Source organism: Mustelus asterias, chromosome 8 (genome assembly GCF_964213995.1).
Source record: "Mustelus asterias chromosome 8, sMusAst1.hap1.1, whole genome shotgun sequence".
Classification (NCBI taxonomy): Eukaryota; Metazoa; Chordata; class Chondrichthyes; order Carcharhiniformes; family Triakidae; genus Mustelus; species Mustelus asterias.
The window spans coordinates 121,213,621-121,232,184 of record NC_135808.1 but is presented as its reverse complement, the minus strand read 5'-3'; the positions used below and the strand labels follow the sequence as shown (position 1 = coordinate 121,232,184).

Genomic DNA, 18,564 nt, shown 5'->3' with positions numbered 1-18,564 from the left:
TCTGCCATAGTAGGTTTCATGGCCAGGGCATTAACATGGGTCTCTGGATCCTTCTTCAGTGATCACTCACAAACGAGTATGATTGTTCACCAAAACCTCCAGGTTACTGATCTGGGATTTTGTGGGTCCTTGCGTGGCTGATGAGCCCAATCCTGAAGCTGCATCACTTGACCAGTGGTTCCAGGAGGTGGGATTGGCCCTTGGACTGGAGATCACTGGTGTTCCGTTCTCAGGCTTCTTTTCCAGGCCTCTCTTGCTGGCGAGTATTTGTGAAGTAATGCGTCCCTTCAATCAGGAAGTTCCTCCAGGTAGGTCTCTTCTGAGCAAAGGTCTTCAGGCTAAGGAGACATTGATGTCCACATCACATTTCTTGAGGTAAGCCTTCAGGATATCCTTGAAGCCCTTCCCTTATCCTCCTCTTGTTCAGATGCCTTCCTTGAGCTGGGTGAAGATGATTTGCTTTGGCAGTTGAGGCTCTGGCATCCTGCCCACCCAGCAGAGTTGGTGCTGGATGACAATACCACTACACCACTGCATCCCCTTGCCTTTACTTTCCATTCAAAACATAACAGTTCACCACCACAGTTATACAAGTTAAAATGAAGTTTCTGGGAAGGGCCCACTTGAACAAAGAACAAAGAACAGTACAGCACAGGAAACAGGCCCTTCGGCCCTCCAAGCCTGTGCCGCTCCTTGGTCCAACTAGACCAATCGTTTGTATCCCTCCATTCCCAGGCTGCTCATGTGACTATCCAGGTAAGTCTTAAACTATGTCAGCGTGCCTGCCTCCACCACCCTACTTGGCAGCGCATTCCAGGCCCCCACCACCCTGTGTAAAAAACGTCCCTCTGATGTCTGAGTTATACTTCGCCCCTCTCACCTTGAGCCCGTGACCCCTCGTGATCGTCACCTCCGACCTGGGAAAAAGCTTCCCACTGTTCACCCTATCTATACCCTTCATAATCTTGTATACCTCTATTAGATCTCCCCTCATTCTCCGTCTTTCCAAGGAGAACAACCCCAGTCTACCCAATCTCTCCTCATAGCCAAGACCCTCCATACCAGGCAACATCCTGGTCAACCTTCTCTGCACTCTCTCCAATGCCTCCACGTCCTTCTGGTAGTGTGGCGACCAGAACTGGACGCAGTACTCCAAATGTGGCCTAACCAGCGTTCTATACAGCTGCATCATCAGACTCCAGCTTTTATACTCTATACCCCGTCCTATAAAGGCAAGCATACCATATGCCTTCTTCACCACCTTCTCCACCTGTGTTGCCACCTTCAAGGATTTGTGGACTTGCACACCTAGGTCCCTCTGTGTTTCTATACTCCTGATGACTCTGCCATTTATTGTATAACTCCTCCCTATATTATTTCTTCCAAAATGCATCACTTCGCATTTATCCGGATTAAATTCCATCTGCCACCTCTCCGCCCAATTTTCCAGCCTATCTATATCCTGCTGTATTGCCCGACAATGCTCTTCGCTATCCGCAATTCCAGCCATCTTCGTGTCATCCGCAAACTTGCTGATTACACCAGTTACACCTTCTTCCAAATCATTTATATATATCACAAATAGCAGAGGTCCTAGTACAGAGCCCTGCGGAACACCACTGGTCACAGACCTCCAGCCGGAAAAAGACCCTTCGACCACTACCCTCTGTCTCCTATGGCCAAGCCATGAACCCTGCATGTTTCCCCATAAGGGCTGGATGTACTGACATTAACGTTAACATTTTCACACACCTCCCGAGTGGTGACATCACAAGCAGCAGTTTGATATTAGAAAGTAAAAACTGTGCATGCAACACATTTTTCATGAGCATCAAATTTTAGTGAATCATAGAGAAAAACACCTAAATTTTAGCATAAAAGAAATTTTATGCAAGAGATACCACCATTCTGGAGTGGGTGGAAGGAAGATCAAATTGCAATACTCAGATGTGCTCCCATTTTTCATACAAAACATAGATTGTATTTCCTCTAATCCATTACTCAGTCACCTCTCCTACCTTTAGTTCAGTGTTTGATCATGGTTGCATAGCATCATGGGACATATTACGTTAAAGGCTTTATACAGATGCAAGCTGTTGGTGTCCAAACCTTTTTCTTCCTCTAATACTTGGCACATAGACACCCACATTGCAAGAAAAAAAATATTAAAATAAAAACACGATTCCAGCATTACCACTCCCAAACTCCATTTTACTTGCCCAAAGCAATAGTGGCTGCAATGCTGGTATGGTACTAATTAACACAGGACATGATCAAATTGGAGTGACTGAAATGGACCTGAAGAATTTTGCAATGCCGTAACAAGGAACAGATTACTTTTCCTGTGGGATAGGAGACAGATCCTGAATTAGTTTTGTGCATTCATGCAGAAAGTTATGGAAGGGGATCAGTGTGGAGACCAGTTACGAGCAGAGTCCAACACAGATCCATATTATTGTCCATCACAATCAATAATAATGATCCAGATGAAGGTGTAATGGTACTCTCGGCAAACAGCTGACAGGACAAAAATGTGCTCATGTTAGGTCATGTTGCAGCAGTGCCTTTGAACTACTTGTCTTGATTATCTTCAATGAACTTTTGGTTCTTGTGTCTCGGTTTTCCTGGCATTGTGGGAAATGTTATTGAAATTACAGCATTCCTGAGTCAGAAAAGAAAACTCTCAATGCAAGTGATATTGTTATGAAGTAAATCCTGTCTTTTCCACCAGGAAAGTGAACAAGCTCAGATAACAGCAGGCAAAATTTTGTTCTGGGCGAATGAGCATTCTAATGCGAGTGAAGAAACTGCAACAACCCAAGAAGCCAAAGAATGATCTAAATGATAAATATACAGCTTTCATGCATATGGGATAAAAAGAAAAATAGAAATGCCAAAATCTGTCGCTATCCACACTGACTCTGTTCCCAGGGTCATTCTATCCACTGCGTAACATGCAAGACAGCCATAAGGAATGAATATGTTACATTGCAGTCAGCAAAAGATTCCCAAACAAAACACTTCCCCAAAACTGTATCACTTGGATCAATGTCACAAAATAATTAAACTTTATGTTATACAGTTACAATCCAATCCAAACACTTCCGATCATTGACTGGTTGATTCCCTTTCCTGCATAAATGTCGCAAGCAGCAGAGAAAACAATATACAATAAGAAATGTCTAGACAAAAAGACAGCCAAAGCCATCTTTATTGCACCAAATATACAGCAAAGTAATCAGAGTTTAACCCCAAAGATAACACCCACTTTCAATTCCTACATTAAAATAGTGAGTGGACATCTGATAAAGGAGCAGTGCTCCGAAAGCTATTGATTCCAAATAAACCTGTTAGACTTTAACCTGGTGTTGTGAGACTTCTTACTGTGCCCATCCTAGTCCATACCGGCATCTCCACATCTGTTAAAAATATGGTGTGACCAGTTATATAAACTATTATATCTCGTCAAGAAAAATTACGACATGAAAATATCAGGGAAATCCAATAAATTGGAATGTGATCTTTTTTAAAAATATTTTTAAATGGAATTTGCTTAAAGGCAATGTTTTGGTTTGGGTAATGGAACTGGTACAGCTTGGTATGGCTCCTGCTCTGCCCAAGACCGCAAGAAACTACAAGAGATCATGAATGTAGCCCAATCCATCATGCAAACCAGCCTCCCATCCATTGACTCTGTCTACACTTCCCGCTGCCTTGGAAAAGCAGCCAGCATAATCGAGGAACCCATGCACCCCAGACATTCACTCTTCCACCTTCTTCCGTCGGGAAAAATATACAAAAGTTTGAGGTCACATAGCAACCGACTCAAGAACAGCTTCTTCCCTGCTGCCATCAGACTTTTGAATGGACCTACCTCGCATTAAGTTGATCTTTCTCTACACCCTAGCTATGACTAACACTACATTCTGCACTCTCTCCTTTCCTTCTCTATGAACGGTATGCTCTGTCTGCATAGCGCGCAAGAAACAATACTTTTCACTGTATGTTAATACATGTGACAATAATAAATCAAAATCAAATCAAATTTTGATTTGTTGATGAGTCGAGTGACATTGCAAACCGATACAAAAACAGAAAATGCTGGAAAAACTCAGCAGGCCTGACAGCATGTGTGGAGAGAGAATAGAGCCAACGTTTCAAGTCAGCATGACCCTTCATCAGAGCAAACTGATGTTTATCCAAGGCAACCTAATAACAATGAGGAATAGAACAAAAAAGGGTTTGAATAAGGTGTCAGTGGTTTAAAGGAGGGGGCAACGTGTGAATGTTGCATTTATATTCTAACAGGTAGGCTCACAAACTTGTGAAGATGTTAATTCAGATAAGAGAAGATCAATAGAGAAAAACTGCACATCAGAAGTAATTTGACTTATGCAAGAGTAACTGTTTTGAGATATCAGCCCAAAGCAGGAATAGCTGTTTTAACTGCCAGCAAGCTGTGTATGTGAAGAAAGCCTGCCTTGAACAACTAGCTGTTTTGGCCTGTTGTGACGAATAAATAAACTTTAAAACTTAGACATAGAACCCAGCTTTTGGCAGCTGAAAGTCCTATCACTGCACTACCAATGCAATTGTCCACATTTATCAAAGTAATGTGATACTTAACCATTGCTACAACTGTGCATCTGAACTGGTCTTTGGCACACAGTCTTCTACACACTTACTAATGAAGTCCCTTGATCCCTTTAGCTATATCCAAATACTCTGTAGGCTTTTTGCACAAAATTGAACTTTCCCATAGCAAAAATAACTGAACTCTATTAAATGTTAGGCATGTGCACTGTTCCTTAGCGAAGAGTTGACATAAACGGGTCTTTTTCTGATCGGTAGTGACTAGTGGGGTACCACAGGGTCCTGTGCAAGAACCCCAACTGTTCACATTATACATTAATGATTTGGAACAGGAAACAAAATGTATCATCTCCAAATTTGCAGATGATACAAAGTTGGGCAGGACGGTGAGCTGTGAGGAGGATACAGAGATGTTTCAGTGTGATTTGGACAGGCTGAGTGTGTGGGCATCTGCATGGAAGATGCAGTATAATGTGGATAAATGCACTTCAGTAGCAAAAATAGGGAGACAGATTAGTATTTGAATGGGTGTAAATTGAAAGAGGTGGATATGCACTAAAACCTTGCTGACCTCGTTCATCAGTTGCTAAAAGCAAGCACGCAGGTACAGCAGGTGGTAAAGAAGGCAAATGGTATGTTGGCCTTCATAGCGAGAGGATTTGAGTATAGCAATAGGGTTGTTTTACTGCAGTTGTACAGGGCGTTGGTGAGGCCACACCTGGAGTATTTGTTGCAGTTGGGGGGGGGGGGGGGGGGGGGGGAATCCAGAACAAGGGGGTCATAGTTTTGAGAAGGGGGTACTGTCTACGGGGTCCAGAACAAGGGGGTCATAGTTTTGAGAAGGGGTAAACTTTCTAGGACTGAGGTGAGGAGAAATTTCTTCACCCACAGGAGTAGTGAATTTGACTACCGTAGAAAGTAGTGAAGGCAAAAACAGTGTGAGATTTCAAGAAGAAATTAGATATAGCTCTTGGGATATAGCTAAAGGGATCAAGGGACTTCATTAGTAAGTGTGTAGAAGACTGTGTGCCAAAGAAACAAATCCATGTGTTTCCCAACTGGAAACCATGGATGAACAGGGATATCCACTGCTTGCTGAAGTCCAGGTCTGAGGAGTTCAAGTCAGGTGACCCTGGCCCATAAAAGAAATCCAGATATGATCTACAGAGATCCATCAAAGGTGCCAAGAGACAGTACCAAACCAAGCTGGAGTTCCAGGCTAGCCACACGGACTCACGCCAACTATGGCATGGTCTGCAAGACACAACAGGCTACAAGATGAAGGCATATAAAATCACCGGAACCAATGCACCCCTCCCCAATGAGCTCAACGCATTCCATGCCCATTTTGAGCAAGAGGTCAGCAAAAGCACGCCCTCCACCTCGGAAGCCTTGGCTGAACCCTTATACGAGGTCACCATCGCAGACGCCAGGGCAGCCTTCTCGAAAGTCAACCCACGAAATGCGACTGGCCTGGATGGGGTACCCAGGTGAGCACTCAGATCCTGTATGGACCAGCTGGCGGGGGTATTCAGACATCTTCAATCTCTCTTTACACCAATCTGAGGTCCCTATCTGCTTCAAGAAGGCGACCACCATCCTGTTATCACAGAAAAAGCAGGCAACGTGCCTTATTGACTATCATCCGGTGGCTTTGACAGCCATCATTATGAAGTGTTTCGGAAGGTCACTCATGGCATGAATCAATTCCAGTCTCCCAGATTGCCTGGATCCACTACAGGTAGTCTATTGTCACAATAGGTCCACAGCAGCCACCCTTGGCCCTACACTCAACCCTGGAACACCTGGACAATAAAGACACCCATGTCAGACTTTTATTTATTGAATGCAGCTCTGCCTTCAACACCATTATTCCTACAAAACTCACCTCCAAACTCCATGGCCTGATGCTCAGCTCCTGCCTCTTGAGTGGATTCTAGACTTCCTAACCCACAGACCCAATCAATAAGGATAGACAACAACACCTCCTACACGATCATCCTCAACACCTGTGCCCTACAAGGCTGTGTCCTCAGCCCCTTACTATACTCCTTATACACCCATAACTCTGTGGCCAAATTCCCCTCCAACTCGATTTTCAACTTTGCTGACGACATCACCGTAGTGGGTCAGATCTCAAACAGACAGAGTACAGGAAAGAGATAGAGAATCTGGTGAACTAGTACGATGACAATAATCTCTTCCTCGATGTCAGTAAAACGAAGACTTCAGGCAGCATAGTTGAGGACATGCCCCTGTCTACATCAATGGGGACGAATTGGAAACGGTCAAGAGCTTCAAGTTTCTAGATATTCAGATCACCACCAAACTGTCCTGGTCCATCAACACCGATGCTATAGTTAAGAAAGCCCACCAACACCTCTACTTTCTCTGCAGGCCAAGGAAATTTGGCATGTCAGCTACAACGCTCACCAACTTTTATAGATGCACCATAGAAAACATTATTTCTGATTGTATCACAGCTTGGTATGGCTCCTGCTCTTTCCAAGACCGCAAGGAACTACAAGGGTCATGAACGAAGCCCAGTCCATCATGCAAACCAGCCGCCCATCCATTAACTCTGTCTACACTTCCCACTGCCTTGGAAAAATCAGCCAGCATAATGTCATAGAAATCATAGAAACCCGACAGTGCAGAAGGAGGCCATTCGGCCCATCGAGTCTGCACCGACCACAATCCCACCCAGGCCCTACCCCCACATATTTACCCGCTAATCCCTCTAACCTACGCATTTTAGGATTCTAAGGGGCAATTTTTAACCTGGCCAATCAACCTAACCCGCACATCTTTGGACTGTGGGAGGAAACCGGAGCACCCGGAGGAAACCCACGCAGACACGAGGAGAATGTGCAAACTCCACACAGACAGTTACCCGAGCCGGGAATCGAACCCGGGACCCTGGAGCTGTGAAGCAGCAGTGCTAACCACTGTGCTACCGTGCCGGCAATAATCAAGGACCCCACGCACCCCGCACATTCTCTCTTCCACCTTCTTCCGTCAGGAAAATGATACAAAAGTCGGAGGACACGTACCAACTGACTCAAGAACAGCTTCTTCCCTGCTGCCATCAGACTTTTGAATGGTCCTACCTTATGTTAAGTTGATCTTTCTCTACACCCTATGACTGTAACACTACATTCTGCATCCTCTCCTTTCTTTCTCTATGAACAGTCTGCTTTATCTGTGTAGTGCGCAAGAAACAACACTTTTCACTGTATACCGATACATGTGACAATAATAAATCAAATCAAAGATTATCGGAGGAAGAATATTGAATTTGACTCAGCCATGATCAAAGTGAATGCCGGAGCAGGCTCGAAGGGCCAAATGGCCTACTCCTGCTTCTATTTTGTGTTACTTCTGCCTAAGCTGCCATGCTATTGCCCATTATCTTATGTTACTGTAAACACCAATACAAATTGTTAGTGGCAACAATTATAGGCTTCTCTAAAATGTAGCTCTTCCTCGTGCATTTAATGCTTTGGCCCAGAAATAAAAAACATGCTTCTTTACTTAATATTTAGCAGTTTGTGTCGACCATCATGTCGCAAAATCTTCTTGTCGTTATTGATGTTTCTGGTAATCACGCAGATATCAGATTCAGATCATAATTAGAAATACAAGTTTGAGCTCAAGGTGCAGATTTGCCATTGCACGGGACTCTTGCAGTGGCCCATGAGTCTAGTGAGCACTAACGGACAATTTAAATTGGTAGTCTCTGATTCAATCCAATACCAACGTTGAGAATAATACTATTCAGCACTAACCAGCAATGTCAACAGGGGAGTCGCTGGACAGTGCTCAGGACTGATCAGCTCAGATTTCCAATTTGATCTTAATCAATGTAACTAAAGATCTAAAGGAGGTGAACAGTTGATTAATCGGCCACTCAAAATACCCATCAGCAAAGGTAGTTTGTGCTACTGCTCAAATTGATCCCTGTAACTGGATGTGGCTGCAAGTCCCTTGCTGCGGAGTCTGCGACAAACATTTAAATGGTACAAATTCCCCAACAGAAAAAAATTTAGGTTTAATGGGAAAAAAATTAGAACTGCACTTCCTAAAACTTACATAGAGCACAGGAACAGGCCCTTCGGCCCACAATGTTGTGCCGAACATGACGCCAAATTAAACCAATTCCTTCTGGCTGCCCCTGGTCCATATCCTTCTATTTCTTGCATATTCATATGCTCATCTAAAAACTTCTTAATGTCCCTATCGTATCTGCCTGCACCACCTCCTCTGGCAGGACATTCCAGACAGCTACACTGTGTAAAAAAACTTGCCCTTCAATATCTGCTTTGTACTTCCCCGTCTCACCTCAAGTGCATGGCACCTAGTATCAGACATTTCAACTCTGGAAAAAGATTTTGACAGTCAACCCTACATATGCCTCTCATAATTTCATAGACTTCTAATAGGTCTCCCCTCAGCGTCCGCTGCGCCACAGAACTTTTCATACTTGGCTGATAGTGCTGTGAGGCAATGCACTGACACGCACGCACGCACACACACATCAGGAGGTTTGTGCTGAGGGAGCCTCTCCAATCCTCATCTGTGCCAAGAAACCCAATCTTAACCTAGTCAGAACAAAAGGCACTACACCTGGGCTCACTATAACCTGCTGGAGAAGGAGGGAGGGGAATAAACAACATTTCCACTCCTGTTCCATATCCAATAATCCTGCCAAAAAAGCATCTCGTATGTATAGGTTGAATAAAGATCAGAATAATCTATAATGCCCAGTCAAAATGCCTGATGATTTACCAGCATTGTTCAATAAGTTAAAGGGTTACTATAAGGCACCACGGTGGCACAGTGGTTAGCACTGCTGCCTCACAATGCCAGGGACCCTGGTTCAATTCCGGCCTCAGGTGACTGTGAGGAGTCTGCATGTTCTCCCCGTGTCTGTGTGGGTTTCCTCTGGGTGCTTCGGTTTCCTCCCACAATCCAAAGATATGTGGGTCAGATTGATTAGCCATAATAAATTGCCCCATAATGTCAGGGGGATTAGCAGGGTAAATACATGGGGTTGGGGTGGGGGGCCTGGTGGGATTGTGGTCAGTACGGACTTGATGGGCCAAATGGCCTCTTTCTGCGCTGTGGAGATTCTATGATGATAAAGTCAATGCCTGTGGAATCGTTCCATAGAATCCCTACGTTGCTGAAGGAGGCTACTCGGCCCATCGAGTCTGCATCGACAACAATCCCACCCCAAGCCCTATTCCCCCACAACCCCACACATTTACCCTGCTAATCCCTCTAACCTACATATCCTAAGGCACTACAGGACAATTTACCATGGCCAATCCACCTAACCTGCACATCTTTCAAATGTGGGAGGAAACCGGAGCACCCAGAGGAAACCCATGCAGACACGGGGAGAATGTGCAAACTCCACACAGACAATGACCCAAGTCAGGAATCGAACCTGGGTCCCTGAAGCTGTGAAGCAGCAATGCTAATCACTGTGCCACCGTGCTGCCCATAGGACAAGGCATTCCAAAGATGGAAATGAAAATATAGTGAAACTAATAACATTTTGACAGTATATTTGCTTCAGAAATATATTACCAGTCAATGTCAATTTGTAAGTCAATATTCTTCCAGTTAAAAAATAAAATCAACTTTATTAGTGGTTTTCTGTGCATTCAAAACAACGGCTAAGAATGAAAAACCATTTTGCACTTTGATCTACAAATTAAACTTCAAGAACTGCAACATTATCTACACACCTCAAAGAAAACATGCAGAATAAAAATAAAGCAAACCGCACAAACCTGAGCTAACCAACAAACATATCAGTCTCCAAGTCTCAAGATTCTCACAATCCTCCCCCAGTAATTTTCTATTAATATGGTTTTCATGGTACATCTAGCAACTTTGATCTGCACACACTGCTGTCAACTTCCCAGTGGGAAAAACATTAATTAGGAACTGACTTAGCTTTTAAAATTCCACACAACTGCAAATAGTTATTAAGTTGGGTAACTTTATGTGAGCTGCAAAGTGCTGCACCAAAGGGTACTCGCTCACTCATGTTTTGGCCAATGTTCCTTTCCTTCCTGAAGATGTTGACTGCTGCTGGAGTACAGTTCCTCTCATACCTGTGGTCAGTGGGAATGCAAATAGTGAAACCAAGATGCCATTTCCATGCAGCCCTGAACCAGCTAATCTTAACCAGGATGTTGCTAAAATTGGCCTCAACAGCCCCAGGCTGGGCATAAGAATATGCACCCAGGGCCCAAAGAAATACACATAGGGCACTGCACGAATTACTGAACACTTGAAAAAAAAAGTGTGCCGCATCTATGACAGTGTCAAAAGTGCCACCTGCAATATCAAAACAAAACCACAGACCAAGATGATCACAAAATTGCTGTCACCACAGAATGTCACTTCAGTTGCCCATGGTGATGTGGCATTTAATTAAACGTCATCCAAACACTGATTGAATTTCACTTCCCCATCCCAACCAGTAACTCATGTATTGGAAGGAGAGGAGGGAGGAAGAGTTGTCAGCGTTTTTTTTTGTTGTTTATACACAGGCACTGAAATCGCCCTTTTAGCTGCACCTCCAGGAAGGTTGGTGCCACTGCCAGCCTCTCAGAGGTACCAGCTGATGTTATTGCTTTCAGTAGCTGCAGCCAGACTGACAAGTGCTGCTTTGGAGGCAGGAGGCCTGGGTGTGGGAGCAGAGCAGCAACAGGAGGGAAATCCCCCCCCTCCCCCAAAATAAAAGGTGCATCCATTCGGCCCAAATCCTCCCCCTGGGCAGAGTGGCGCAGACAGCAGCATCTCCCCTGTGTGGGGAGGAGAGTCTGGGGTCAGTCCCGGGCCTACGGTCAACTCCTGCCCCCGACTCCCCGCTGCTCAGAGGGGGGGGGGGGGGGGGAAGGAGGCAGCTCTTCCGCCTCCCCCCCCCCCCTCACGGACCGCCCGGAACTCTTGTCCAGCCCGCTGTCCGGTGCTGGTTTTCAGCAGTGGGGGAGGCCCCAGGGAGCCGGCCGGCCCGCTCCCTCACAGCCCGCTCCCTCCCTCACAGCCCGGCCGGCCCGCTCCCTCCCTCACACCCTCCCTCACAACCCGCTCATTAATGATTAAACAGCCGGCCCTTACCTTGGAAATATTTCACCCGCCGCCACCCTGTGTCCCTCCCGCTTAAAGATTAACTTTCCATTGGGTGTGAGCGCGGTGAGCAGCCCGGGGTTCAGTGCCCTCTCTCTCTCTCTCTCTCTGTGTCTCCCTGGCGGGCCTGTCTGTGTCTCTGTCCCGACCCGAATCTCTCTCCTCTTCCCCCTCCCCCACAAACAGGCCCCCGGGGGCGGGGCCTGCTGATGTCAGTGGGACACGCCCCCCGCCCCCGCCGCGCGTTCGGAGCGTGACTCAGCCCAGCCCCGGGCTGCAGGAGGGCAGCCCAGAGACAGAGTGATGCAGCACCCAGAGTAATGTAACTACCTAGAGACAGTGCAATGCAGCACCCAGAGCGATGCAGCAACAATCCCAGAGCCAGTGTAGTGCAGCCCAGAGGCAGAGTAATGCAGCAACAATTCCAGAGCAATGCAGCCCAGAGGCAGAGTGATGCAGCAACAATTCCAGAGCAATGCAGCCCAGAGGCAGAGTGATGCAGCAACAATCCCAGAGGCAGTGTAATGCAGCAACAATCCCGGAGCCAGTGTAATCCAGCCCAGAGGCAGAGTAATGCAGCAGCAATCCCAGAGGCAGTGTAATGCAGCCCAGAGGCAGTGTAATGCAGCCCAGAGCCAGTGTAATGCAGCCCAGAGGCAGTAATGCAGCACCCAGAGCAGTCACCTAGAGACAGTGCAATGCAGCACCCAGAGCGATGCAGCAACAATCCCAGAGCCAGTGTAGTGCAGCCCAGAGGCAGAGTAATGCAGCAACAATTCCAGAGCAATGCAGCCCAGAGGCAGAGTGATGCAGCAACAATCCCAGAGGCAGTGTAATGCAGCAACAATCCCGGAGCCAGTGTAATCCAGCCCAGAGGCAGAGTAATGCAGCAGCAATCCCAGAGGCAGTGTAATGCAGCCCAGAGCCAGTGTAATGCAGCAACAATCCCAGATCCAGTGTAATGCAGCCCAGAGGCAGTAATGCAGCACCCAGAGCAGTCACCTAGAGACAGTGCAATGCAGCACCCAGAATAATGCAGTGAAAATCCTAGAGCCAGTGTAATGCAGCCCAGAGAGTGCAATGTAGCACCCAGATCAATGCAGCAACAATCCCAGAGCCTGAGTAATGCAGCCCAGAGGTGGTGCAATGCAGCACCCAGAGTAATGCAGCACCCAGAGTAATGCAGCAGGCCAGAGGCAGAGTAATGCAACACTCACTCCCAGAGGCAGTGCAATGCTGCACCCACTCCTAGGAGCAGTGCAATGCAGCACCCAGAGCCAGAGTAATGCAGCAGCCCAGAAGTAGAGTTATGCAGCACCCAGAGTAATACAGCAGCCCAAAGCAATGCAGCCACCCAGAGTAATACATTCAGAAAAATGCAGCAACAATCCCACAGCCAGTGTAATGCAGCCCAGAGGTGGTGCAATGCAGCACCCAGAACAATGCAGTAACAATTCCAGAGCCAATGCAATGCAGCACCCAGAGTAATGCAGTTACAATTCCAGAGCAAATGCAATGCAGCACCCAGAGTAATGCAGCAGGCCAGAGGCAGAGTAATGCAACACTCACTCCCAGAGTAAAGCAGTCACCCAGAGACAGTGAAATGCAGCACCCAGGGCAATGCAGCCACCCAGAGGCAGTGCAATGAGGCAGCCCAGAGAAATGCAGCCACCTGGAGGCAGTGCAATGCAGCACCAGAGTAATGCAGCCACTCAGAGACAGTGCAATGCAGCCAACCAGAGGCAGTGCAATGCAGCACCCATGACCAGAGCCAGAGTAATGCATCTGCTCAGAGGCAGTGCAATGCAGCACCCAGAGTAATGCTGCTGCCCAGAGGCAATGCAAAGCAGCACTCACTCCCAGAGCAATGCAGGCAGCTCAAGGCTCTGTAAAGCAGCACCCAGGCCCACCAGAGGTAGGGCAATGCAGCACCCACCCCGATCCAGTGCAATACAGTCACCAAGAGGCAGTGCAATGCAAAAGCACCGCTCCCCCCAGCCAAGCCAGCATTATACAGCTATCCAGGACCATGCAATTCAATACTGCCCCTCCAAAGCCAGAGAGTAAATTAACTAAACAGAGCCATGCAGTGTAATGCAGCAACTCCAAGGCACTTATGCAGTCACTCTGAGTCAAAGCTATGAAAGCAACCAGAGCCAGTGCAATGCAGGTACCCAATGCCAGAGCAAAGGCACAACCTAAACCAGTACAAAGCAAATACCCCGAGCCAGTGCAGTGTAGCCATCCCGTGCCAGTGCAATACAACCAGCCAGAAGCAATGCAATGCAGCTATCCTGAGCCAGTGCAATGCAGTCACCCTGAGCCAGTGCAATGCCGTCACCCTGAGCCAGTGCAATACAGCCACCCTGAGCCAGTGCAATGTAGCCACCCTGAGCCAGTACAAAGCACCTACCCCGAGCCAGTGCAATGTAGCCATCCTGAGCCAGTGCAATGCAGCCACCCTGAGCCAGTACAAAGCACCTACCCCAAGCCAGTGCAATGTAGCCATCCTGAGCCAGTGCAATGCAGCCACCCTGAGCCAGTGCAATGCAGCCACCCTGAGCCAGTGCAATGCAGCCACCCTGAGCCAGTGCAATGCAGCCCCCTGAGCCAGTGCAATGCAGCTACCCTGAGCCAGTGCAATACAGTCACCCTGAGCCAGTGCAATGCAGCCACCCTGAGCCAATGCAATACAGCCACCCTGAGCCAGTGCAATACAGCCACCCTGAGCCAGTGCAATACAGTCACCCTGAGCCAGTGCAATACAGTCACCCTGAGCCAGTGCAATACAGCCACCCTGAGCCAGTGCAATACAGTCACCCTGAGCCAGTGCAATACAGCCACCCTGAGCCAGTGCAATACAGTCACCCTGAGCCAGTGCAATGCAGCCACCCTGAGCCAGTGCAATACAGCCACCCTGAGCCAGTGCAATACAGCCACCCTGAGCCAGTGCAATGCAGCCACCCTGAGCCAGTGCAATACAGCCACCCTGAGCCAGTGCAATACAGCCAGCCAGAAGCTGAGCAATGCCAGCACCTGAAGTAGCACAATGCAGCCACTCTGAACTAGTGCAATGCAACACCAAATGTGGTGCTAAAACTTGCAGCTAGTGCAGACTGCAACCTAGAGCCAGAGCTGCACAGACTGCATTGCATGCACTTGCAGTCAGCGCAGGCTGCAATCCCAAGGCTGCTCTGTCTGCATCACAAAAATCTTCAATCTATGCAGACTGCAGTGCAACAACACTGAACACAGACTAAATTATTACCATTAATGAATAAACAATCTTCTGATTGAGAAGGTTGTCTACTTTGGCAAGGAAAGTAATATGACACATGGCCTTTGCTGCTCTGAATGCAGCGTGGCAACCCTAAGCCAGTGCTGGAAAGACTCTGTATAGTGAGAAATACAACATTGAGTCAGCACTGAGCCAATGATAGACACATTACAACACAGCCACACTGGAGCAGCATAAAGACACACAATATACCTGCATAGTGCATGCTGCAAGATAGCAGTACGGAACGGATATAGAGAGCACTCTGAACAAGAAAAAGAGTCCAGTAGCAGGATGCACCGTATCAAGACTGAATGAGAACAGTGCACAGCAAAGCAACACTACTTCCTTTATGTTGGAAAACAGGACTCAGTTCAACCCATAATTCAATTCTCATTAGTAATGGCACTAATTCAGAAACCTTTCTTCTGAGGAGAAAAGGGCCCAATTAATCAGAGAAAAGCAAACTTAGGCACAAGCATATGGAGCGATTCCATCCGGTCTTACCTCATTCAATAATCATTTGGGGGAGGCAGTGGTACTGTCACTGAAATTGTAATATAGAAACTCAGGCTAATGCTCTGGGGACGTGAGTTCAAATTCCATCATGGCAGCTGGTGGAATTTAAATTCAGTTAATAAATCTGGAATATAAAGCTGGTCTCAGTAATGGTGACCATGAAACCATGATTGATTGTTGTAAAAACCCATCTAGTTCACTAATGTCCCTTGCGGAGGAAATCTACTATCATTATCCCAATCTGGCCTAACCCACAGCAATGTGGTTGACCCTTAACTGTCTAAAATGTTCAGTTCAAAGACAATTTGGGGTGGCAAGATGGCACAGTGGTTAGCACTAAGAACATAATGTGGTGAACCATTGTTGGTTCCCACTAGGTAGTGCTGAGCCATGGTCTGGCCAGTACTATGAGTCTGTATATATGTTACTGTTGGGGTTAGGGTTGGGCTGTTCTACCTGTTAATATAGTTGTTATGGTACACCCCAGTCGGCTCCGCCTCCTGGGAGAGGTATAAAGGTCACTGCTCTGCCTGGTGGCCCTTTAGTCTGGGATCGTGTACTGTATATGGTAGCTCTGTTATTGTTGGCAATAAAAGCCTTTATTTCCCGAGTACATCACGCCTCTCATGTGTAATATCGCGCATCACATAAGAACATAAGAAATGGGAGCAGGAGTAGGCCATCTAGCCCCTCGAGCCTGCCCCACCATTCAATAAGATCATGGCTGATCTGAAGTGGATCAGTTCCACTTACCCGCCTGATCCCTATAACCCCTAATTCCCTTACCAATCAGGAATCCATCTATCCGTGATTTAAACATATTCAACGAGGTAGCCTCCACCACCACCACTTCAGTGGGCAGAGAATTCCAGAGATTCACCACCCTCTGAAGTTCCTCCTCAACTCTGTCCTAAACCGACCCCCCCTTTATTTTGAGGCTGTGCCCTCTAGTTCTAGCTCCTTTCTAAGTGGAAAGAATCTCTCCCTCTCCACCCTATCCAGCCCCTTCATTATCTTATAGGTCTCTATAAGATCCCCCCTCAGCCTTCTAAATTCCAACGAATACAAACCCAATCTGCTCAGTCTCTCCTCATAATCAACACCCCTCATCTCTGGTATCAACCTGGTGAACCTTCTCTGCACTCCCTCCAAGGCCAATATATCCTTCCGCAAATAAGGGGACCAATACTGCACACAGTATTCCAGCTGCATCACAGCGCCTGGGACCCGGATTTGATTCCCGGCTTGGGTCACTGCCTGTGTGGAGTTTGCACATTCTCCTCGTGTCTGCGTGGGTTTCCTCCGGTTGCTCCGGTTTCCTCCCACAGTCTGAAAGATGTGCTGGTGAGGTGCATTGACCCGAACAGATGTCAGAGTGTGGCAACTAAGGGAATTTCACAGTAACTTGTTTCGTGGCAGGTCTGGCCCCAGAGGGTGGTGGGGGAGGGTGCCCGAGTAGGGCCAGGGCCATGAGGGTCCGAGAGGGGCTGAAGCTGGGGTGATGGGTACACGAGAGGAGCTAAAGCCCAGGGCCGTGGTTTAATTTGTGGTTTAATTCTTCAATGTAATAAGGATGTTTCTCAGGGGTTCCTTCAGTACTCTGGGAGGTCAAAAGGGTTCTGTGGTTGGAAAAGTTTGGGAAACCCTGCTCTAAATGATATCATCATTTAACATTTTGGGTGGAATTTTCCCGTGCCGGGAAATCGTAGTGGGTGAGGGGAGGGGGGGGGGGGGGGGGGAGATGTGGACAAGGGGAAGGTTCTTTGACCTCAAGTGGGATTTTCCAGTCTTGTGGCGAGTGTGGCTGGAAAATCCTGCCTAATGAGTTTCACTTAGTTTTATTTGTAATTTGTACTTAATTCCTTGTGTCTCTTTAAATGGGAGGGGGGGTGGGAAACGGTAATTTAACTTTGATCATTGACTTCAGAATCACCTAAACCAACCAATCAGAAAAGGAGAAAAACAAAATACAGAGGAAATAGTGGTCTGGATAAAATGGAGGAAAATTGAAACAGTGGGAATTATTTAATTCCGAGATAGGTGGGGATAGACTTGGAATACGCTACATAAATTTGAGCTCATTCAAAACCACACTGTAATGCCAAGCCCCATTCTTCCATTAACCCTGTGCTCATTGAACTATAATGGCTCCCAGTCCAATAACATCTCAATTGTCACATTTTCAGATTTGGCAAACAGTTTCATAGCAGATTTAAAAAGGGCCAAGGGGAATTCCCAAACAGAAAAACAGGAAGATGCCTCACCAAGTTGCAGAACCTCAGGGGGAGAATGGCAGGAGCCAAGTTTACACTTGGAGATGGAAATGTTCCAGGAGATGTGGAACAGATTTGGGGAATGAAAATTCCCAAGACAACAGTGGGGGCTAATGAACCTGCCTTTTGTTTCATCAATAGTTTCATGGTGCATTTAAATAAGGAACAGGGAAATTCCCACATAGGCCAGGGAAGGGTGAGGGGAATGCCGCACTTAGCTGAAGAGCGGCAGGGCACAGCAGCTGTAGCCAGACCAACCCCTGTGAATGAAGATATCCCAAAGATACAGAACAACACAGGAACACAGGATGGTCACACAACAGGCAGAATGCTTTAAGGAGAAAGAAGCCATCACACCTATGGAATAGAAAAAATAGAAAATGCTGGAAAATCTCAGCAATCTCAGCTTCTGTGGAGAGAGGATAGAGACAATGTTTGGAGTCCGGATGACCTTTTGTCTGTTTTTGTTTCAGATTCCAGCATCCACAGTATTGTCTTTACCCGAATGGAATGAGCAGGAGGTCTGACGAGCTAGCCCGGACTATTTTTTCAATCTTTGAGGGAGAACAAGGAAGGTCCCAGGTAGACGTACAGATGATGAAGGGGGCATCACCTCACTGATGAACTGCAGAGCAATGCAGCAAGTGCTGAACCTCCATCTGGGCGTACGGGACAGGTCAAGGAAAGGCCCCTCTAAAACAGGAGGAGAGTCTACCCTAAAATAGGCAAAACGTGAAGAGATCACAGGCAGAA

At 47.0% G+C, this 18,564-nt stretch overlaps 1 protein-coding gene across 15 annotated transcripts in view; it reads right to left on the bottom strand.

Moving 5' to 3' along the window:
* The window catches only part of LOC144497506 (ecotropic viral integration site 5 protein homolog), a 220,782-nt gene extending 208,860 nt beyond the window's left edge, over positions 1–11,922 (bottom strand). For 4 of the 15 annotated variants that reach the window (XM_078218871.1, XM_078218872.1, XM_078218876.1 and 1 more), the window contains exon 1: positions 4,126–4,194. In XM_078218871.1, coding sequence (XP_078074997.1) covers positions 4,126–4,179 — 54 coding nt within the window. In that variant the 5' untranslated portion in view covers positions 4,180–4,194. Of the gene's footprint in view, positions 1–4,125; positions 4,195–11,733 lie in introns of those variants that run through there. The other 11 variants (XM_078218883.1, XM_078218881.1, XM_078218885.1 and 8 more) reach the window with 6 other exon arrangements.
* Positions 11,923–18,564: the final 6,642 nt, after the last annotated feature.